The following is a 24,044-nucleotide window of genomic DNA, read 5'->3' on the forward strand; positions in this document are numbered from 1 at the left end:
TTGGCCAAATTAATCCATGCACATGGCTGCAGGTTTTACTCCTATGCAGACAATGCGCAACTTGTTCTGTGTATTGATTATGATCAGGAGCAGGCTGCCACTCGCCTTAGGAATTGCTTGTCTGACATCAGAGATTGGATGAAAAAAAATGTGCTTAAGCTAAATGGCGATAAAATAAAGGTTATGGTCTTTGGTGCTGATTCATTGGAGTGTTCCCCTTGGTCGGCCGTATTTTGGCCTTCTCCCATGGGCTCTCTTCACGTCCCAGTTCACATTATAAAAAATGTAGGTGTTAAAATTGCTTAGTCACTTTCGGTTGAGCTTCATATTCAGGCCAGATGTAGTGCTGCCCATTTTAAACTTAAAATACTCAGGAAGATTATACCTTTTATGCCGGCCAAAATGCATGGGGTGGTGGTTTCCACCTCAGTAATGGGGATCTTAGACTACTGTAATGCCACTTTGCTGGCGCAACGAAAAACCTTTCGTCATCGTTCGCAGGTGGTGCAAAAGTTCGGCAGGCCTTTTGGCTAAATCTGCCAGGACCTCCAGCCGCATTCGCTCCCGAGTGACAGCCAAATTAAATTTAAAACTCTTTGCATGATCCACTGGGCCTACTATGGATGTGGAGCCACTTTTCTTTGTCAGAAAATCAGGAGATACAGTCCCTCTTGGAGCCTTCGGTCTGCAAATTGTAATCTGCACCATGTTCCCCGTTTTCGCAAATCCACTATGGGTGGCAGAGCCTTTTCACCTGATGCCCCTGCTTTGTGTAATTCTCTTCCTCTGCCCCTTCGGACCATTGCTGACTATCTCCGCTTTAGAAAAGCTCTGAAGACCTTCCTGTTTAATCAGAGAATTAATAGCCTTTGTTTTTTAGTTCTTTCCTTTTTCTTCCCGGTTGTTGGGTCTGCTTCTATGAAGACATGATTTCATAGCACCAGGATACCTCTTGGTCACAGCAGCGCTTTACAGGCTTCATTAACATAACATAATAGTTTACAAGGCCGCTCTGCGTGCCTCCCATGATATTCTCTAATGCTCTGATTTTTTTTTAAAGAGGCCAGAAGCTTGCATTCTAAATATACTGATATAGTAGAGATTTCTGAATGAACCATTTGCGAGAGTAATGCAATAAAAGCGTCAAAGGAAAAATGAATCTTATGTAGCTAATATTTGTGACAAAAACACAGAGACCTTCAACTTAATGTTCATTAGCTAGGCTGCAAATAAGCCCTATTTTTCTGCTCCTGAGTTGTATTCCTTTTGCAATGTGGCAACAGGGTTTGTTTCACTGTTTATCCATGCCCATAAGGGGTTTATGGTAGTCATACGCCAAGGAAGGCCTTCAAATACTGCTTTATACAGCAAATAATATCATGCAAATCAAAGGATCTTAATATGCAGGGTTATGTCACATTGTCAAAAACCTACATTCATGTTTTCCTTCTAACTTGAAGCAAAATTCATGGTTCTATAATTCCAATTCCTGTACAGTGCATCATCAGATGGAAGTATCTCTTATATCCAAACACTGTCATTCTATTCTAATCATCCATACCAATTCTTCTGCATACACACTACAAAATGTGCCCCAAATTGAACTATGTCTATTTCTAATCTGATACATATTGCACTTTCATGAAGACATAATTCTCTTTTCTTTGCATAAAACCCCTCGCCTAATTGACACAAATCAATCCTACTATATTTGTGAAAGTTCTACAGTCGCATTAACTAAATGTGTTTCAGTCCTTCTGTTGCTTCATATGCTTGGACATTTTTCAGAAGTGAATAAAAAATTACATTTGTAATTAACAGAAATTGGAATTATGGAACCATGCATTTTTTAGTGACGTTAGAAGGAAAATAATGGATATAAACTTCTCGTGAGGCCCAAAGTAAATTAGTGCTGCAACAATCGACAGCGGCGAGTCGGAGACAAGAGCAGATGGGTAATCATCAGTAGTAGTTGCCCAGCAACCCTCTCCTCCCTTAGTGGCCCCCCTTGCATCATGGTTGCATAAAAAGATAAAGGTAAGCATGGTTAAGTACACTATAGTTTATAAATGTGTTAAAAACACCTACAGCATTACATCCAAAACATAAAAAAGAATACAAATATTTATTTTTCTCTTTTTATAAATATGTCCTTATGAGCGTTTTAATGATAATCATCAAAACAGCAAAAAACCGTAGACATTCTATGTGAAAACCGGTGGCGAGTATTATGCTTCAACTTATTTTCGTCTACTCCTCAGCAGTTTCAACAAATAACCTGAAAAAGACATTTTCTTTTTTTAAATTGTTTTTATGAACTACATTTCCCTTTCTTCATACTCCTTTCTGTAGTCCATTAGGCTTCCTGTCCATGGCCTTCTAGTCTCTTCCTGTCTCGTTGCTCCACCTCTTCTTTTCCTTTCTTCAGCAGATAAGTCATATCTTTACTCTAGAGCACCATATAGGCATTAGGATTAGCTATGTAGCGTAATATAACGTGTGAAGATTTATAGCACCTGAAGATGAATGGCAGTGAGATGCACGCTTGCGAATTACACAACGCAAGGTTTATTGCCGGTATTCAGAGTTTGTGTATGCATTTAAACATACCAAGCTCCGGCGGGCTTCATTTCATTTTACTTTGAGCACGTCCGGGGACCCGCTCTGTCTCAGGAAAGAGAGCAGAGCGGCGCGAGCAAAGCGGTCCCCTCCTTTGGGACAGTTTAGTTGATTAACGGTGAGCATGCCGAAAGCAGCACAACGAAGCGCAGAGCTTCGATCAATCATGGGAATCAAAGCAGATTCACACGTTCCACGAAGGAACATTGCAGATAATGCGATGCTGCTGTGCATTATAATTGCAATCAGGCTGCCAATTTGATACACGGGCACATGCCATTTATGAAAGCAATGAAAATTTGTGGCGGATTGGAATTCGCGGTACCTGACAGATTCCAGCGATTGGAAGCTTGAAAGGGGAGTGTTCCAGTGACCGGATCAATTGTGGGGACTGATCCACATGGGTCTGTTTGTGTCCCAGCTGAATGCGCAGATGAGTCAATTCTTCAGCTGGAGGCTAGACCCGAGCACTTGGGCCACAGATGCGTTCCTGCCGGATTGGAGTAGAGAACTGCACAATGCGTTCCTGCCATTGAAAATGATGAGCCGGGTTCTAGCGAAGGTCCGCAGGGAGAGAGCGACAATAGTGATAGTAGCGCCCATATGAAAGTCACAAGTATGGTTTCCAGCTCTGATGGAACGTTCCTCAGATGTCCCGCGGATTCTCAGTCAGACGTGCACCTCCTCATAGATCCAGCTGGGTCGTTTCATCCTCTGAGAGTGAGGGGCACACTCCCGCTGATGGCGTGCAAGGAACCATGGGAAGGTGGGCTTTGCCAGGCATTTTGGGCCCCGCTGTCTGGCTCATCTCAAGACTCCTGGTCCCTTCCGACACGCAGGAGTTATGATGCAACTTTGGGAAGATGGGAGAGCTGGTGCAAAGGGCAAGGTATTTCTCCCATTTCAGGCCCTATAGTGGTAGTCCTTAATTTCCTGGCATCCCTCCTGGAAGAAGGCAAAGCCTTCAGGATGCTCAGGGTGTATCGATTAGCAATATCTGCAGGCCACTCACCAGTAGATAGGACGCAGCTCTGGGATCACCCGGCGGTGGTCAGGCTCATGAAGGGAGCTCCATTTCGTGCACCTCCTGCTCCCAGGTATACGCACTTATGGGATGTGAACACAGTGTTGCAATTCCATGGTTTCCTAGTTCTTTTCCATGACTCAATTGTCAAAGAAGCTAGTGATGCTATTGTGCCTGGTATCTTGCTGGCGAGTTTCAGACATTAAAGCATTAGAAATAGACAGGAATGTCTATGGTCCCAAAGGAGTCACCTTCACACTGGCAAAGAGGACAAAGACAAACTCCTCCTCAATCTCGTATGCATACCTAACCAATCATAGAATGGTGGAATGCTGCCCAGCTGGAGTGTTGCAACTATTGCTTCCGCGTTAGAAGCTGTTTAAGGCAGTAGCTACCGCCACTATCGCAAGATGGGTTCGAGAAATTATGCAGCAAGCGAGGGTAAAACTGACGCATTTTGGGGTGACCTCAGTGAGAGGAGCTATGGTGTCCAAAGCATTCACAGCAGGCATATCATTGGTAGATATCCTGCGGGCAGCAGACTGTTCTAGCAGCAGTTCATTTAAGACCTTTTATTTCAAGCCAGTGGCATTGGTGGCAGACGTGGTAGTACAGAGCTTTGAACAAGCATAATACTCACCACAATGACATTTGTTATGTCATCTTTGATGTTCTGGGTGTTAGTCTTAGCAGTGCACGGTGGTGGAGCGAGTTATGGTTGCTTAGCTTACCATAACTGGTGAATTTCTGTGGTTTTTCAGTTTTACTTAACCATAACATCCCTTTAACAAATGTTTTTTCACTGAATTTCATGGGTTTTTGTTAGTGAAACTTAACCATAATGTCCCTTTAACAAAGTTTTTGCAGTGAATTTTGCTAGTGCACCCTTACATTGTACTCCCTCCCAATGTGGCAGCTATGGAGTCCGCGGGCAGAGCAGTAGTCTGCGGACGTCGGGCAGCATTTGAAAGACCCAAAAAAGATATACCCATCAACCAACAAACAGATCTACCTAAAATCACAACTAATGTTTTCTTACCTTTCGAGGGTCACAGTGCTATGAATGTATTATGAAGCACCGATCTGTATGGGGGAGCAGTTTCTGAGTGCCTTTTGAGACTGCGGTCAAGAAGCATGAGAAATACTGGCACCTACCTGATTAAGGCCCGCCCATCATCTTCCTCTCTCCACCTACCCCTTCATCCCCGTGGTTGGTGCCCCTTCCCCTCTCTTCCCTCCCCTACCTTGCCTCTCCTGAGAAAAAATGCAAAAAATTACAAAATTGAAAAATACAACAAAAGGTTCCTTTAGGAGCCACCTTCCACACTTAAAAAATGGAAGGGAGAAATAAAATCACAGGCCCCAGCGATAGTCCGAGGACAGCGCAGTAATCTGCGGACATCTAAAGAATTCCGGGCGTGGGGCAATTGCAACCATTGCAATTGTTTTGCACTAAAAAAGGGTGGCTCTTAAACGAACCATTTTGTTTTTTTGGAGATTTTATATTTTTTTACATTTTTGGTTTTAAAAACTGAACTAAGAAAGCATTTAACTGATTTTCATTATTTCTTCTCACTTTCACAGAAACTACTTCAAAGCATTTTGAATGCTTTCCACAAAAATCTGATTATGAGTATCTGTTTGGCGGAAAACATGTTATTGTTTTCTGAGACCTCGTACAGTTGACGCCAGTTAAAGGGTAACCTATTTTCAAAACATTAGTACACAAAGAATGCTGCAATACACTCATCAGAATTGGAAATGTAAACCTCTGGTAACATTTTCACTACAGAAAACTAACTCAAAACATGCGCCAGTCTACAGACCTCACATATGCTAACATTTTGAAAAGCGTTAGAACTGGGCTCCTTAGTAAAGATGTAGAATCCATCTTAAATAGTAGACTAATCCATGAGCTATATGGGCGAAACACATCTGCTCCTGATGTCACGGAACAATTAACTCAACAAAATCTAAAATGTATGTCCTTAATGCCAACCCTTGCAAGCTGTAGTCAATTCAACGAGACAATGTTGAAAAAAAAAGAAATGCAACCCATACTGCATATCAGCTCCACAGACAAACTAGAAGTGCACAGCATGACACTTCCTATGTGTCAACAAGCAACAGCATGACTAAATAGCTTAGAAGAATCTATCCCCAACACAGCCGGATTGGAGAAAATATTTACTTTGTGTCTGAACTGCAGAGTAATTCTTAAACGTAACCTTGACTTAGAACAAGGCTTAGTCAATGGAGCATTTGGTGCAGTTGTTGGCTTCCAAACATGTCTGCATGACAACAACATTCAGTTTGTCAATATCCACTTTGACAAACTTGCAGAAGTTAAAACAATTGGCTGGACAATAGGACGTTTCCTTCTTTTCAAAGACATGTACGTACGCATAGAGCAATTATCTCTGTCTCTCGCATATGCTGTCATTTTAACATGGCCAGTGGCCATGGCCCCCAGAATTTCGCAACTGACCACAACACAATTAACTATATAACAAGTATGTACCATACACCTTCAATTAATAAAACTCACCTTGACCCTCCTGCAATTGAAATGATGTCCGCGGACACCGAAATAGAAGGCAGACCCTGCAGCATTTCCAAATCCCTTTTTTACCTATAAAAACAGCTCCATATTGCCTTCATTCCACTTCCCTACCATTTGCATGCCTTCTTCCAGCCATCAAATGATCCCAAAAGTCTTTTCCAAGCCGTCCGTCCATGGCGGTGTCTGTGGGCAGCTACGACACCTGCCCGGCCTTTTTCAACCTACAAAAACAGCCCCATATCATCTTTGTTACACTCCCCCACCCTTCCCAGCCCCTCTTTCCACCACCAAATGACCCAAAATGTGTTTTGCAGACTTTTCCCCCACTGCACTGTCCGCGGTCGGCTGCAGCTGTCAGCGGAGCCAACATGGTGGGTGCAAAAATATGACGCATCTTACGCTATTCACCATCCAAACAGCGGGTACGCTCGATATCCAAGACCTCACGTCGTCCCATGGGCCAATCGGAGGCCCATCCACGGAACGAAACAGGGAAGTGAGTCTGCAGACCGAACCCAGATATCACAAAAAAATGCCTACTTACTTTTTGGTCATTTAAAAAGAAAATACTGGACGGATTTACACCAAAACACACTATCAGGACCAACCCACCACTCCTGCTGCAAATTTGGTGACAATCCATCCAGCAGTTTGGGCTGTAGACCTGAGCAAACAATTTGTTCCATTGCGTCTATAGGAAAAACCACACATTTTGGGACCACACCCTGTATCCCCCTCAAAGCTTTGCCCCCCTTAACGAAACATCGCCAAACTTTTCAGGAATCGATCTGATGAGGCCACATACTTTTTTTTCGCGAAGTTACAAGCCGCCCAAAAAGCCACCCAAAAAGTTCTCTTCCTATGGGCTGAGCAACTTAACCATAACTACAGGGCTGCTACCGCAGGCCCTGTAAAAAAAAGAATATATATTTGTTTTGTACATAGAACACAACCTGTGGTCAGTGTGTTCAATTTGATTACATCAAAACCAGAAACATTTTCAATAATGTGGTACCTGTAGTGTAGATAATATACGATACCTATCCTTATTTGTGTGGAGCTGCACTTACATATCGGCTGCCATGTTAGACCACACTCCCTTGGAAGTTATTCATACTAGCTGAGTTTAAGTACCTTCTAAAATCAGTCCATAAGGATTTGGGAGTGCATATGTATGCTCACAAACATTACAAAAAGTAAGATACTTCAACCATTCATCATAGTATGACTGAGGGGTACCTCTGTACCATGGGGTGGTGATTCTACACTTTGCCACTACCAGCCCTAGACAGAGGAACACACGGTCTATCACATTTTTGTGCTGGAAAGTGGCTAGCAGCCAAATTTGTGGATCGAATGGTAAGGTCTGTCCTGTGGCATAATTTTTTGTGTTGCTCAGTAACTCCCAGTCCATTATCATTTATCTTATGACAGAACCAAACTAGATCTATAAAGTCTTGAACATCTGGTACATAATGTACATAATGTACCAGATGTTCAAGGCTACATAAATCACTAACCTCAGGTTTGATAGCAGGAAGTGTTACAGGGGTGTGAAAGTTTTCTTGTAGGAACTTACAGAACAGTCATTACGAGGTTGGAGGTAAGGGATTACCGGCACGGGTAAGGGTGCCGATGCCGGTAATCCCTTACCTCCGTATTCTGAGTTCCCTTTGCGGGTCCTTCCTTACCTCCTGCTTTTAGCAGGAGTTAAGTACGGGGCCCGCAAAGGTACCTCAAAGGTAATTACGGTACCGTAATTTACTGTGCCGTAATTACCTCTTTCCCCATTCCCATTGAGCCGTATGGGGCAGAAATGGGAATGGGGAAGGGCAAAAGGTGAATGGGGAATTACCGGTCCCTCCAACCCTGGAATGGACCGGTAATTACTCCATTCACCATGCCGAATTTGGGACGGTTTCGGAGGCAACCATGGAGTTAATTACTCCATGGTTAGCTCCAAACCCGGAATGAGGCCAGTGTCAGTCTGTGGCAAATAATTAACAGATGGGCCTCATCATGCACAGTTTGGAACCACAGCATTATGGGCCTAAGCCACCAGATAATAGAGCTTTAGGTCTGGGAATGCAGGGCCCACTTTATCATGTGGAAGAGTGAAGGTATCATATGCCACACTAGGTTGTTTATTGGCACACTTTAACAATGTCATTAACTATCTGACACATTAGAAATTGATATGCAGAAGGTGTATTGAGACATTGTGGAATATGTAAAGCAGTTTTTGGCCCACAACCATATTGATCAATGGCACAGGTGCACCATCAGATAAAGATGTCAACAGATCTATTTCGCTACTTTGATAGCTAGGTTATCTAGTATCGCCACAAAGTAGTCGAACATTCAGGTAAGGTATAGTCTCTGTAGGACCTCTGGATATTGGTTCATGTCCAACCTCCGTTGTGCTTTATGTGAAGGAGATCAATTCTGATATGTCCCAATTTGTATACAGACATGAGAGGCTGTTAAATTGTTTAATATCTTCCAGAGCAATAGGTGGCAATTTACATATAGCAGCATACTATCTGCGTAAAGTGATGTTATGGCTGTGGTTGAATATAGTTAACACATATAGCAGCATTCTATCTGCGTAAAGCGATGTTATGGCTGTGGTTGAATATAGTTAACACATATAGCAGCATTCTATCTGCGTAAAGCGATGTTATGGCTGTGGTTGAATATAGTTAACACCTGTTTGTGCATGATAATTCCATAATGAAGCACGTTTTGGTTTTAATAGTTAACGGAAACAATAATGGGGAAAGTGTACATGCCTGACTTGTTCCTTTAGGTAGTATAAACTCATCTGTCAGCATTTTAATGATAAGAACTCTAGCTCTGGGGATTTTGTATACCTGTCTAATCTATGATAGAAGCTCCAGGCATAGCCCAGATCTGATAGGAATCCTTAAACCAGAAATGCAACGCTACTGAGTCAAACAAATTTCCCATGTTCAAATGAATGTGTGTTTTTAGCGACCAGATCTGAAACCCACTTTACCCCTTACTATCTACATTGGCATATGAGGGGGAAGGTGTTGCCCTATTATTTTGGTTAATATTTTGTTGTCATTATTGATTAGTGACATAGGATGATATGACGAACATTTGAGTGTCATTTTCTTTGGCTGGAAAAGGACTGTGATTAAGGCACTTCAAGTGGACTCAGGCAGAGATCCTTCTCACAGTGCCATCATAAACATCTTTACCGAGTGAGACCATATGTCATTTGCAGATTCCTTATAGAAATCTGACGTGAGCCCATCCAGCCCTAGTCCCTCTTCGCTTGGCAACTATTCTAAAGTTGATGTCAAAAATAGTGGCATAAATTAAGTAAAGTGCTTCAAGAGGGAGCATCCATGTTGTGTGAAGCCTGTGGCTCCCTGTTTTTAAGTTTTGGGACTTTATGTAATGCAAAGTTTGGGGTCTGGGTATGATTCATGAAAAGATTAGTTTTACCATTTAGGATCATTCTCAACTGTGCTGAGAATACCATTGCGTCTAATTTCTGCCTCATGTTGTCAACACTATGCTTCAGTGATTCCAGCACCGGTAGCCACTGACTATTTCTTGGTTTTGGAGTCAGCTATTCCTGCTCTTGCATTTGTTCTCTAGTATGCAGTTTGCATTGGATTTCTTTGCTTCTTGTCTTATACCTCCATCTTGGTGTGATTTACATCACTGCCCATTTAGACAGAGAAAGCAACCCCTGTCCAGGAGGTTGCACGGAATGGCAGCAGGAGACTGTGACGTTGGCAAATAAGTAGGCAGCCACCTTTGCACCCAACAGCTGGATATTGAGTAGGTCTTTGAATCCCATTCAGTGCTTGCAGGTCTCCGATTCTGCCCAAATGAGGAGAGTGTGGGGCAGATGTAATCTGTATTTGTTAAATTATCCCTGCTACCTGTCAGACTTGCTCCACTCACTCAGCAATCTAGAGAGCATTCCTTCAATATGCCATCAAGTATGTGGTTAAACACACAGTGCAGCACACCAGCAGCATCACTCTTCAATACAGCTCTGATGGACAGTGTCCATCTGCTTCTCACCTCATTCCTTCTGCAGTTTACTGAGGTCTCAATCCCAACTCTTACTGTCCCACAGCAGAAAACGGTAATTCTTTCAATCAGCAACCGTCTCGTACCAATACATATCCCCCGAGCAGCTGCATGACAGAGAGAGGGCTTTACTTTTCTCTCTCCCTGATGGGGGGACATGGACACCCACCCAGCATGGGTTTACCGACGCAGCCGCCATAGCAATGAAGGACCTTCACCTGCTCTGGAAGTGAAGGGCCCGGCCATGATCCCAAGATGGTGGACTGCCCACAGTGATCTGCAGCATTACATATTTATCCTGCCACAAGGTTTGGCCTTCTCCAAGCGACGCTGCCGCTCGGTCTTACTGGTACCACCATGCCACCAGATTACGAAGGGCCCAGGCATCCACACACTTTGCCACTCTCTGGCCCAGTTCCCCTCCACAACATGGCCTCATTATGATCATAGGTGGTCTGCATCCACACGTCACCAAAACAGTGCGGCTGCAACCCTCTCCGCTCATAGGCGCTTCGACAATCAACACGCAATAGTCTTGGGCACCTTTAAAGGGGGATGGCACAGGGCGTGTACATCCTCAGATGGAGCAGCTTTAAAGTGTGGCCATCTTGAGGGATTTTCTCTGGTGCCCCTATTAATTCATATATTTTTAACATTACATCTTATAAACCATATTCAACAATTCATCCCAATGCTACTACCAGTCTATTTCTTTTTATACAACAGAAAAAACAATCCCCTTTTACTAACATTTAGACTAGGAAGCAACCAATCGCGCTGCACAAATATTGCTTTTACCAAGACTGCTTATTATTTACAAGTCAATAAATCAGAGCTAATAAATTATTCTTTTATATCGCTTTTAATACCAGAGACCAGTTTTAACCTGCGTTGCTATGCATTGCCTTGCTTCCAAGACACACGCGTTGCCCCTGAGCTATCCTACAGGAAGCTATAGCAATGGTTTGGCAAGTGTGGCAAGAGAAACTATTCAAAATTGAAATGAGAGTTCTGAATATTTAACTTTAGCAAAGCCAGGTCAATAAATCGGAGTAGTACTGTCGTCAAATATATGACTATTTAACAGCTGTGACAAGACACAGCACAATAACCTTCGAAAGCACATGCTAAGCATTTTAGTTCAGGGCAGTGTGCATGGCAGTTGTTTTGTGTATAAATCAAGTGGCTTCCCGGTTAAGACTTTTTTTTATCACTCCAAGGGGCATCTAAACACCTGCAATGAACCCATAACCTTTCAGAAAATGCTTTTGCACCTAGACTAAATCCACGTAATCTTACAAAAAATTTAAATAACTATTATCGGATTTGTTAATGACCCACATCAGTCAACCCGCTGTTATTGTGAATGCTTCTCTTGTGAGAATCCTTGGCAAATTATCACATACAGCGATGTCTCGGTCTTGGGTGGGATTTGAAAGGATTGCAAAATAAATCTCATTTCGCCCGATGACTCATGCCTTAGCAATAGATGGGTGGATGGCTCGATAGCAATGCACATTGCTAAAACATGAACGAGCAAGGATAGGCCAGTTGCCTTTATAGTGACTCCATTGTTTCTAGTCGCCAGCTCTTGAGGGTTTTCGAGGCGTGGCAGCCAAGCCTCATAACGGCAGGGACTGGAGACAAGCTTCACAGATCAGTTTACTAAATAAAGACTGTCTGTAGCTTGTCACTACATAGGCATGACTGTATAGTTACATGACCTTTCCTATGCCCAGGGTGAGCAAGGCGTTCAGGTTCCATTGGAATGGGCCCGCTACGAAAAGTGCCCGAGGACACGGAAGCAGCTCGCTCGCAGTTCAGAAGGTTGCAAAACCACAATAAATAAACTTGGAAGAACAGTCTCCATAAAATAAACGTTTTCCTATTTGATTGACTGATTTTCCGTTTGAGTGTGTAAAACAAAATGAGCATGCATACTGAAAAGGAAAGCCCTACCTGGCAACAAGCATCGTAATGCAAACACTACTGTCTGCAAATATCGATGAAACAGTCCGAGCAGCATCTCTACAGATGTCCATGGATGGGCACATGTCGCAAGATGGCCGGCGGTGGCGTGTATACATCTGGCTGAGTAAGCACACTTATTCTAGCAAGGATGCTATGTGCAAAGGATAGTGTTGAATGCACGAGGTCACCTGGTTGTGGAGGCTTCACAAACAATGTAGGCAGCACAAGGCAAATCAGATATTTCTTGTCAGGATAGTATTTCAGGGTGCATTTTTTATGCGATTAAAGGCCAAGGGGTGGCAGTGTCGTACCACTTTGTTCTGAACGAAGACAATTGACAGCTCTCTCAAGCGAAATGTGCAACCTTTTGATTTTATGTTGTAACCTTGTAAAGGAAGGTGAATTACTAAGGAAGCATGTGATCAAGTTAATTGATTAAATGGGGGAGAGGAGGGCATATTGTAGGGAGCTCGCGAGACACAGCACTGCCGTAGTCTCGCAGGACTTCCCACGAGAGTGCGTACAGCTATACAAAAAGGAAACGAGCATTAGAAGGCGCAGGGGAATAAATACTGCCATAGAACTACTTGAGCAGCCCAGGACACCCAGGTCCTATATGGACTCAGTTTGATGTTGCTTAGCTGTTCCTATGTCTCTGCAAGCAAGTTGAAGCCTCATGAATTATACTACACATATCCTGTCTCCGTGAAAGCTTCCAGATCATCGGAAGATGTTTCTTTGCTGAGAGAAAGCAGCTCCAAGTTCGAACGATGACAAAACCAAACTGGTACGGTAAATATTAAGGTGCTACCAGGGCTGCTCCCTGCTTTCGGGTGTCCTTTTTGTACTAAGGCTGTCCGAGGGAATGCCTAGATGAATAATTACAGACATGATGTGACCATCACCCAGAGAGAGCAGACACAGGGCACACAATGCCAGAGAATTCGTGGTAAGGTAAGAGTCAAACGCTTCCAGCGGGGATGAGCCCAGAGTCTAAAATACTAGTCCTGAAAAACTGTGGTTTTCATCTCCCACTCCTGTGTAGTCATCATCATCAAATACCTTATTTGGCCATCAGGCCATCAAAGGACATCCTAACATCTAAAAAACGGTTAATTTAATGTAACAAAACAAAGGCAGTGTAGCTTTTACAAAGAGTCCTAGTCCTGCTAATCGCAATGGGGCTCAACAGTTCAAAACCACCTTTATGTCTTCACGCACCCATTTGTGAACCCTCCAACCCTGAACCACATTGGTTGCCTATTTGTCCTTTTCCATAATGGTGTTACATTAGCACTGGATATAACAGACTTGTGATGGCTGTATCCTGAAAAATGAGTGGCATTAAATTCGAAGCATTAAGTATTAAGTTGGTGTCAAGATCGGTGAATACCTCCCCCTGGGTCTCCTCACCTGAGTCCTTAGAGGAACCTTCCTGAATGAAGTCTTCCGTCTTCTCCTTCTGTCCTTCTTGGACTCTTCTGTCTCTCCGTCGGTCTTAAGCCCCTTTTTTCCCTTTCTTCGTTCGTAGAGATAAGGACAGTCTCCACTTGAGGCCACCTTGGCTGTGGTGTTAACAGGCAGCCAGGAGGCCCCAGGGGAGCCAGTCCCTTGTCCCAGGGAAAAAGCCTAATGAGGCAGAAAAAACCCTGGTGAGATGAATGGCAGGTAACTAGCCAGCTGTAGAAGAGGCTAAAGGCTTGTTGGTACTGGAGGCCAGATCCTAGTCCATAAGAATCAAGTCCAAAAACAAACAAGAATCTGAGAAGGCTTGAGGGATCCTTGGTGGAAGTCAGTGGAGAAAAGGATAATCTCCTTGGAACAACCGAAGATGAGTGTAGAGGATCTGAACAAACCACGATAGAACTGAAGGACTACACTAAAAGATGAGGAGTGGGAGAAGAGGAAGAAAGAACGGTATAGGGGAGTGAGCACAGAGAGAGGAATGAACGAGCGAAAGAGGAATGAAAGAATGAGGGCGAGAGGTAGAGGGAAGAGCAGATGAATGGAGAGAGAGAGAGAGAGAGAGAGAGAGCAGTAGCGAGACTGGCGAGAGTGAAAAGAGACAGGGTGAGCGATAGAAAGGGAGAGCGTTAAACGATGAGAGAGAGAAAGACGACCGCGGAAGAAGCCGCGGTAAAGGACAGTAAACAGGAACAATGGAAAACACTTCCCGAATCACGAAACGGGAGACGGGCCAAGGAGGGGGAGAAAAGGCCACAGAGCCAGTTACAGAAACCGGAGGAAAACACAGTGAAGGCGGTAATTACCAAAGCCAGGAAAGGAGGAAAACACACGGGCAGGAAGGAAGTGGGAGGAAAAGGCACGGGAGGAAGACGAAGAGGAGCACTGCTACGCGATGAAGCAAAAGCCAAGCAAAGCGAGTTGCAACGCAAGGCGTTGGGGGCGTGGTCCCCTTAAAAGGCTGCAGGAAGCAAAAGACTAGTGCGATAAGAGGACCTGCTGGTGTCCTAAGAAAGTCTCCATCTTTTCCATAGCGTCCAGGGCCGCGTCATGGCAGTTGGAGATACAGCGATAACCCATCTGGCAATAGAAGCTTTTGCTGCTTTATTGCCAGGAGAAGGACCAACGTAGGAAACAAAGAGCTGGTCTGCTTTTCTAAACGGTTTTGTCCTTTCAAGGTAGAATTTTAAAGTGTTTACTACATCTAGATTATGCAATTTTTCTTCTGCTGCAGACACATGTGGTCTAGGAAGAAAAACGAGAAGACATATTTCCTGGTTTAAGTGAAAATAGGAAACTACCTTAGGCAGAAAGGAGGGAACTCTCCAATTCTTCTAGTCAAAGTAATGGCCACTAAGAAGACTGATTTCCAAGTTAGGAATTCTAAATCGCATGAAGCCATAGGATCAAAAGGTTTTTGTATTAGGGCTGCTAAGAACACGTTGAGATCACACTGAGGTGGAGGTTACCGAATAGGGGGATGTAAACATAAAAGGCCCTCGAAGTGTCTTTTAATGGCCTTGTTGGAAAGAGAAAAAGACTTGTGTTCTCTATTCAGGTAAGACCCGATAGCTGATAGGTAATGTTTGCACATGTCTACCTTGACACCAGTGGAAACAATATAAGACATGAAGGACATGACATTATCAATGCATGCCTTTAGAGGGTTAAGATTTTGTTCTAAGGCCCACAGACAGAAACGGAAGCATTTGCTAAGATATTGCTTCATAGTGGAAGGTTTCCTGGAGGCCGACATAATAGCAATGTTTTGTTCTGGCAAATGCAAGTGGGAGAATGCTAGCTTTTCAGGAACCAAGCCTTCATGTCCAGCAATTGAGGGGAGAGGTGAAAGACCTGCTCCTTCTGTGGAGTCATAAGATCTCTCGAAAGTGGAAGACCTAAGGGGGGATTCCCCGCTAACTCCAGAAGATCTGGAAACCAAATCTGGCAAAGCCAGAACAGGGCTAACAGAATCATAGTCAGGTTGTGTGACATTTTGAATTTCAGCAAAGTTTTGTGAATCAATGGAAGAGGTGAGAAGGCATAAAGTGCTAGATTCCACCAATTATTCAGATGTAGAGCATCTCCCAGGGACAGAGGACTCAGTCCTTGCCTTGACACAAACTGCAGGCAAAGTGTTTTGTGTTGATGGGCAAAGAGGTGTACTAATGGGTGGCCCCATGTCTGAAATATCATGTTTACTACTGATGGTTTCAGCTCCCATTTGTGCAGAGCGGTCTGTAAACTGCTTAGTGTGTCCGCCAGGACGTTCTTCTTCCCCTCGAGATGGGACACCAACAAGAAAATGTGATTTCGAATGGCCCAATACCAAATGTGTTCTGCTAGGAGACACAGGGGACAGGAGTGAGTACCCTCTGCGTGTTGAAAAAAAAACATTGCAGTGGTATTGTCCGTTTACATTTTCACCACCTTTCCTTGAACTGAGGGAAGTAAAGATTTTAGAGCTAAAAATATGTCTCATAGTTCCAGGAAATGTATGTGGTCCTTCCTTTCCTGACAGGACCAAAGACAGTGGGCTGTTAGGCTCTGACAATGGGCTCCCCAACCGTACTCTGGAGAGTCTGTTGTTATGACTATTTGGTGAGGGAGAGGTTGAAAGGGAGATCCTGTTAGCAGGTTCTCTGGTGAGTTCCACCAGCAGAGAGAGTCTTGAACTTGGCCTGCAATTTGGATCTTTGTTTCCTTGGGATCCGAGAGCTGATTCCAGTTGAGAGCAAGATGCCATGGGGTCATTCTCATATGGAGTCTTGCAAAGGGGACAAGGTTTATACAAGAGGTCATGAGGCCCAGGAGCCTTTGAAACCACAAAGCTGTTAGAGACTGGTGAGTGGAGAACTGAACAATGGTTTGTTGAGTGGCTTCCACTCTTTCCAAGGGTGGAAAAACTTTGTGCAAAGTAGTGTCTATAACTCCTTCTTAGAATTGGATCCTTTGCGAGGGAATGAGTTGGGATTTTGTCACATTTATGGAGAACCCCAGGTTGAACAGAGTATGGCAAGTAATTTGCAACTTCTGAAGTAATACCTCCGGAGACTGGGCTTTGAGAAGCCAGTCGTCTAGGTAGGGCGATGGACTGTTTGCAACCAATGGTAGGCTGCCACTGACCCCAGAACCTTTGTGAGACCCCTGGGGGCAGAATTTTGCCCGAAGGGTAGACATGTGAACTGGTAATGAGACCGTCCTATTGTGAATCTCCGAAACTGACGGTGGAGTTTGTAGATGCGGATGCGGAAAGAAGCATCCTGTAAGTCTAGAGATGCCATCCAATCATTTGGATGTAGGGAAGCCAGAATCTGAGGAATGGTTATCATATGGAAAGTATCCAGAGACAGAAATTGGTTGAGGTCTGAAAGGTCCAGAATTGGACGGATCCCACTTGATTTCTTTGGGATCAGGAAGTAGCGCGAGTAAAATCTCTGACCTATTTCCTCTTGGGGAATGAATTCTATCGTTCCTAGTAGGAGTAGTTTTTGAATATCTTCCAGGAGCTCCGGGGATGACTTTTGGAGCTTTGGAGGCGAGGAAGGTGGAGTAGCCGGAAGGGCAAGGCGGTAACCATGTTGAATAATATTTAGAACCCACTCCTGAGTAACGGTTTTCCAAAAAGGGAGGACGTTGGAAAGTCTTCCTGCTACCAGGGATGTATGCTCCTGGGTGATGGTTGGAGCGGAAGGTAAGTACATGCCCTGTGGAAAGTCAAATAGACTTCTTCTGCTATTCATGGGTCTATACAGTCTCTTTTTGGAAGAGTAGTACGATTTAGCAGAAGTGGAGGTACCACTGTTGTCTTGTGTACGTGGTTTAAATGCCTTGAAGTTTTGTGGATATGGTTTCTTCACCGATAAGGAGCTGAGAGTTTTAACTGCTGTGACACTAGCCTTACATTTATGTAGGACCTCATCTGGAGATGGGTCAAACAATGTTTTGCCATCGAATGGAAGGTCAAACACCTTCTCCTGGGTATCCTGGTGAAGGGAAGAGGCAGACCGACATGTGTGTCTCTGCATGCAGACTGCACTAGTAACTGCCATAGAAGTTGTGTCAGTTAGGTCTTTAACGACTTGAAGCTGTTGCATAGCAGCTTCTCTGCCTTCAGAGATCCAGAAAGAGAACTCGTCTGCGGCTTCCTGAGGTAGCATGTCGGTGAAGCTCTCCAGATTCTCCCAGTTAAGAATATTAAATCCCGCCAGAACTGTAGTAGTGTTAATCTGCCTAAGTTGTAAGGTAGAGGTGGTGTAAGACTTCTTACCTTGGGTCTCCCATGCCTTTGCATTTTTGTCAAGCACTGAAGCTGGAGAAGGAGAAGGGCCTTTACCCTTTGTGCCCAGGGCAGCAGAGACTACTGTTGATTGAGCTGGAAGATTTCCCATGAGAATTAAGGATTCACCCTTGGGCACCTTGTATTTATTATCTAGGACCTTAGAGATGAGGGATTGGAATGAGGTTTTCCTCAACAAGTGAGAGGAACCTTAGACTGCTGTGATGGCAGTTTCCCAAAAACACCAGCCGTTTCAGGCTTATCCTTTAGGAGGATTTCAAGAGCCTGCATGGCTTTAGTGACAATGTCATGGAACACTTTAGATAGTGATTGAGTGGTGTCCTCCTCTGAATATGAGTCAGTGTCCTTTGACATTTTCTGATTTTTGGGTGGAGGAGCAGGGTCCACATTGTCCACTGGTACCGGTAAAAGGTTGGGAATAGGGTTAACTGGCACCGATCCATGCGGTAGTATTGGTGACATTTTGTCCATGATGCGTTCAGCCAAGACTTTGAGGAAGCCGGTGGCGAAACTAGTGCTTCACCTGAAGGTATAGTCCCCCTCTTACCGATATCGGCCTCCCTCCTGTTCCGAACAAAGTCCTCGGTCGCCTTCGGTACTGGTCCCAGCTTAAGTCCGCAGAGACCTAGGGTGAATTCCACTGCAAAATATGCAGCTACTCACCGGGTGATCTATACCCAAACAGCGGACGCAGGCATGCTGTGGATCAGCCGTTGAAAAATGCTTCCGGCAACGGATGCACTGCTGGAAGCCTGTCGCACACGGCATGCGTAAAGGGAGGCACCACAAATAGAAAAAATTAAATAATGAACCAATCACTAGGACAAGAGTAATGGGCAGCCAATGGAATGGCCAGAAAAGGGAGTCGCAGCGCAGCAAAAAATTCCAACACGCCCAGTAGGCGGAAAAACAAGTACTGGGTGTGAACGGTTGGTGACGTGAGGGTAAGATGTGACAGATGTGGCACAGAGGGTCGCACGCGTGACATAGGCCATTCCACTTCTAAACTCTTAAAGTGACAGCTATCTTTTTCAGCCAGCTTTTCCGGCCAGCCTGCGCATACTAGTTGAGAGCCTGGACGTAAGAGAAATGTACCTGCCTGGAGGGTCACCCCGGGGATGTGTGGATTGTGTCGGACGTGCTGGGACAATGGTTTCATCGCCAAGGCGAAGTGGGGGGAAAGCAAGCAGCCCTGCCTCGTACCCCTTTCAGATTGAATAAATTGGGAGAACTGGCCATTTACATTTATTCTCGTCTTGGGGGTCTTGTAGTTTGCCATCAACAGGCAAACAAAGTTTGGACGGACGTTGTAATGCCACAGGACCCCTTCCATGTATGCCCAGTCCATGCTGTCGAACACTTTGCGGGCATCAAGAGACAGGATGACAAAGTTCTCTGATATTTCCCTTTTAGCTGCTATGACATCAACCACTCTACGGATGTTATCATGCGGCCCCACGCCCCACTATAAAGCCTGTTTGGTCCCGGTCAATCAGCTTGGGAAGTATTTCCGACAACTGACAGGCCAGTACATTGCCATAAATTTTGGTGTCGACATTCAGACGGGCTATTGGCCTGTATGCTGAACGATCCGACCCGTGCTTCCCAAGTTTCAAGAGGAGCATAGTGGTGGACTCAGCCATAGTGTCCGAAACTGCCCCTGACCACAGAAAAATAGTTCAGTTAGGTGGGGGACCACAACTGGCACAAGGGTTTTATGGAATTGGACCAAGAAACCGTTGGAAGCTGGTGCTTTTCTCCCATTGAGGCTTTGCATGGCTCACAGGACCTCCTGTTCGGTAATTTTGGATTGGAGCGCCTCTGTGTCTTCAGCTCTGAGACGTGGGAGGCTCGCTCACGCCACATAGAGTTCCTTTGGGCCCTGCTCCCCGGGAACACGTGCCCCCAACTTTCTGAAATAGTTTTCCATGAGCGCCACCTTGGCCGACTCCTGGGTAACCCTCCTGTTGTCCCCATCCCGCAGTGACGGGATAAAATTGCATTGGGCCTGCTTCTGCAGCTTCGCTGCCAAGAGCCTGTCAGCTTTATTGCCCTGTGTATTGTAGTAGTATTGCTGGGCAGAGAGCAGCACCTGTGTCGTCCTGTTCATAAAATGGACGTCTAATAGTTTCTGTGTGGCACGCAGCTCCTTAAGGGACCTGCCCGAGCAGGCTTGCTTGTGTTTGGCCTCCCGTCGGCGAACCTCACTCTCTAACTCTTCCTCCTCCATGCCCTGGCATACGCCCCCAAGCGGCTGATAATGATGCCGCGTAGGACTGCCTTGGCCGCATCCCAGATCACATGTGGGTCGATGGCCTCAGTGTCATTGTCCACAAAATAATTAGTGAGCCCTTCCGAGATATATGTTTGCATCAATAATAACATCATTAAAGTGCCAAGATTTGCATTGCTGGCACGCCTGAGCCCCAAGGTCCAAAGAGAAACTGACTGGGGCATGATCAGAGAGGACCCTTGGCAGGATTTCACACTGAGGAACCGTCGGGATGAGGGACCTGGAGAGTAGTGCTATATCCAGCCTAGAGTGCCCATGGTGGACTGAGGAATAAAAGGAAGAACCTCCAGGCTTCGATCACCGAAAGGTCTCACAGCAGCTTTGTCAGGATCAGAAAGTTGTGCTTTTCAGCACTCGACAGGGCTAAGGATTTGTCTTTCGCGGGGGCAATGACAGAGTTAAAAATCCCCAGCTATTATTAGATCTCCCTCAGAGAATCCCAGTAGTGTTTTAGTAAGAGTGGTGAAGAAGGCCTTTTGGCCAGTGTTCGGGGTGTATAAGGAGATTATGGATATCCTCCGGGCCACCAATTTAGTGTTCAAGATCAGAAACCTCCCTCCTGGGTACCGTAGCACTCCCAGTATCTTTAGTGGAAGCCGCCCCCTCTTAATTCGGATACCTACCCCTTTCGTTTTTGTCCCACTTGAAGTAAAAAAGAACCTAGAATAGAGCTTATGGGTTAGGCGCGACTCATCTTCTGGGAGCAGGTTGGTCTCTTGGAGAAACACAATATCCGGGGTGAGCTTCACCAGCCTCTGGAGGACTGTCTTGTGCTTGACTGGGGAATTGAGCCCATGGACATTCCAGGTAAAGTAAGTGAAATCAGGGCTGCCCCCAACTACAGAATTATACAACATTGAAAGAATGGCATGGAGTCATATGGGGCGGGGCCCAAGGATACCCTACATTTCCAACCCCCAAATGAAAAGTGCTCTTAAGCTGTCCCACCCCAATAGGCCTGTAGGGTACCAGGCCACCGATACATCGAGCCCCTATAGTAGATATGTGTCGTCTCCCACAGCAAAAATAAGCCCCCCGCCCCCTGTCATGAAAAACCCCTGTGGACACTAAAAAGAAAAAGGAAAAACCCCAAATCGAAATCCCACAAATAACCACACTCCATTGGGTGTTATTCTGGAACAGCCTTTCCGCAGGACCACCCATGCTAACAACTTGCCCAAAACTGGCTATTAACTAACATGCTAGTGCTCACTTTAACCAAGAACTGTAGATTACTGAGGACTCCTCGCCTTATCAACTGCAGCCCTCCCTTTAAACAACCCCAACTGAACTATTTGCAGGTAATTACTATTCGAGTGGCCCAGGCTACTACCTTGGGTTCAGTCACTGACAGCCAACGCTCACTCAGTCGCTGGAGGGGTCTCTTCTTGGAGGACCCCCTCAGGCCTTTAGGGGCTTTCCGCAGGTCTTTTGGGAGAGGGTGACCCTCGTCCCCCTGCTCTTCCTAAGTGAGGTGTGGATCACCATTTAACGGGCTACCTCTGCCATTCTCCTGCTGCCTGAGAAACTCATCTGCCTCCTTCTCCGAGCCGATCATTAGTTTCCGGCTTCGGTGCTCGAAGAGCAGCTTACATGGGAATCCCCATTTGTATTTTGTTTCCTGTTCTCGTAACCAGGCCGCGAGAGGACTGAGTCGGCGTCGCCTGGCAAGTGTCGCGGGGGCTATGTCTTGGAACAGCAGAAGGTTGATGTTGCGAAAGGGCAGTGTGCATCATGAATTAAGACTAAATAGTTGGTAATACTCTCTATTATTAAATGTTTTATTGTCCTTAATGCACACTTGAAACTCAAACCGAAGGTGCAATAGACAAAACAGTTTTACACACTAACCTCCGTCAGGAGACTAGGAAATAATCAAATTTGAGAAAATGATTTTGCTCTTTATCTTTTGCATGTTAATTGGGTTAGCATGAGGTTTCATGAAGGATTGTACAAATAACTGTAATAAAGGTTTACATAACTATTCACTAAGCAACACATGTATGTATGTATGCACTCACTGCTGATGGTTCAACATGCCCCATGAGGTATGTATTTGTAATTGTACCTTCCAATATTAGATAAAACAGATGACTAATTCTGTGTTTCAAGACATGCATTTAAATATAATGCAACTACAGCTGCCCTCTTCTTGCATAAGACTCTTTGGCAGTCAACCCCAAAGGGGTAAATGGATGCCATGTATTGAATTGATAGGAATGAGATTCTAACCTGAACCCAAGACAGCCTGCATGTGAGGAATATTAACTCGGATTTTCCTGGCACCAACGAAAGTGTGGTGCCAGTAAGAAAAGTGTGAGCTTTTTGCAAACTGGACAATCCCACGGCTAAGCTATTATTCGGCTCTTACACGAGAACACCAATAAACAGAACCGTTACAATCACATAATGTTATTTATAGAGCATGTCTTATTGAGATCAATGTCTGAGGTGAAGAAGAGAGTTGGCCCAGGGAATCTAAAGTATCCCACGGTTCAGGGCTTTGTACTTAGCCTTGCATTCCACTCTTTCTGAACCATGACCTTCGAGTCCTGCAGTAGAATGTTCTCCCAAGATATCTCACGGGAAACTGCCAGCAATGCAGTGCTTAAAAATAAGATGAAAGCCCCCGAAATCAGAAATGCAACTGAGAAAACTTTCCATTAAAAAAAATTGCAACGCTGAGATAGGAAAGCACGCTGACACATTGAACGAGCATGCTTTCAGCTGTAGGAGCACACTCCACAATCTAAATACAGACATACGAATGGACACTCTGTATTCAGCTGTGCATAGATTTTGGTGGACCACCAACCAAAGCAAGTAGCAAGTGTAATTTTCTAAATCAGGAAATATGCATTCCAGACACCCTTCAGAATAATATGTTTTTTATTTTAGGAATTGCAATGTGCTGCCTGGCAATCAGTGGTCAGGTCTGTCACTGTGATGGAAGAATTCAAAGGGGATGAGCACGAGATTGGATATGGGCACAATTTCCATAAAAGAAGTCACATTATTTTCAAAGAATCTATGTATCACATTTGGATATTGATATTGATATTTTATTTCTATCACGCTCGTACATAAGTGTTTCAGAGCGCGACAAGGCAAGGGAGGGGAACAGGGGAGAACAAAACGGCGATCTTACTAGGCCCAGTGACATTGAGAACGTGCAAGTGCATAGGAGAGGGGAGGGGGAAAGTGCATGGAAGGGGGGAGAAGTGGAAAGTGCGAAGCAGGGGAGAAACAGATAAATAACAATAAATAAATAATAAAGGCAACAAACAGTGGTTGTGCAGACAGCAATTTGCAAGTGCTAGGTTTAAGGTAGCAGACAGGGTAGGTCTGATAAGTGCAGGAAGAAAAAGGGGGGGCTGTATCGGTATAGATACAGACCCCAGTGCTACGGGTGGCCCGCAGGCAGTGCGGGAGGGTGGCAGGGTGAGCAGGTGCCTGGGCCGGAAGGACAGAGGGTGGCCAGGTGCACGGTGCCAAGAGAGAACAGATCAGCAGGGGAGAGGGAGAGCGCAGGCAGAAGAAAAGAGGAAGGTCTTGAGGTGCTTCCAGAACCGGACATGGTTTTCCTCAAGTTTTAGAGTGGCAGGGAGGCTGTTCCAGAGGGAGGCCCCAGCCGAAGACAGAGATCTACCCCCAGCTCATTTATTTGAAAAACGACTGACCCTGAGGGAGTAGGAGGTAGAGGAGCGAAGAGCTCGAGAGGGAAGGTATTTGC

At 45.0% G+C, this 24,044-nt stretch overlaps 1 protein-coding gene across 3 annotated transcripts in view; it reads right to left on the bottom strand.

Annotated features, from left to right (window-relative positions):
* SLA2 (Src like adaptor 2) overlaps window positions 1–24,044 on the bottom strand; it is a 203,890-nt gene that overhangs the window by 102,821 nt on the left and 77,025 nt on the right. The window contains exon 1 of one of the 3 annotated variants that reach the window (XM_069652250.1): window positions 12,243–12,455. The exons of the other annotated variants lie outside the window; for them this stretch is intronic. Within the exon in view, the coding sequence (XP_069508351.1) occupies window positions 12,243–12,370 (128 nt within the window). The 5' untranslated portion in view covers window positions 12,371–12,455. Of the gene's footprint in view, window positions 1–12,242; window positions 12,456–24,044 lie in introns of those variants that run through there. 3 annotated transcript variants of the gene reach the window in all.

This window comes from Ambystoma mexicanum, chromosome 3p (genome assembly GCF_040938575.1).
Source record: "Ambystoma mexicanum isolate Mex_15411 chromosome 3p, UKY_AmexF1_1, whole genome shotgun sequence".
NCBI classification, from domain to species: Eukaryota; Metazoa; Chordata; class Amphibia; order Caudata; family Ambystomatidae; genus Ambystoma; species Ambystoma mexicanum.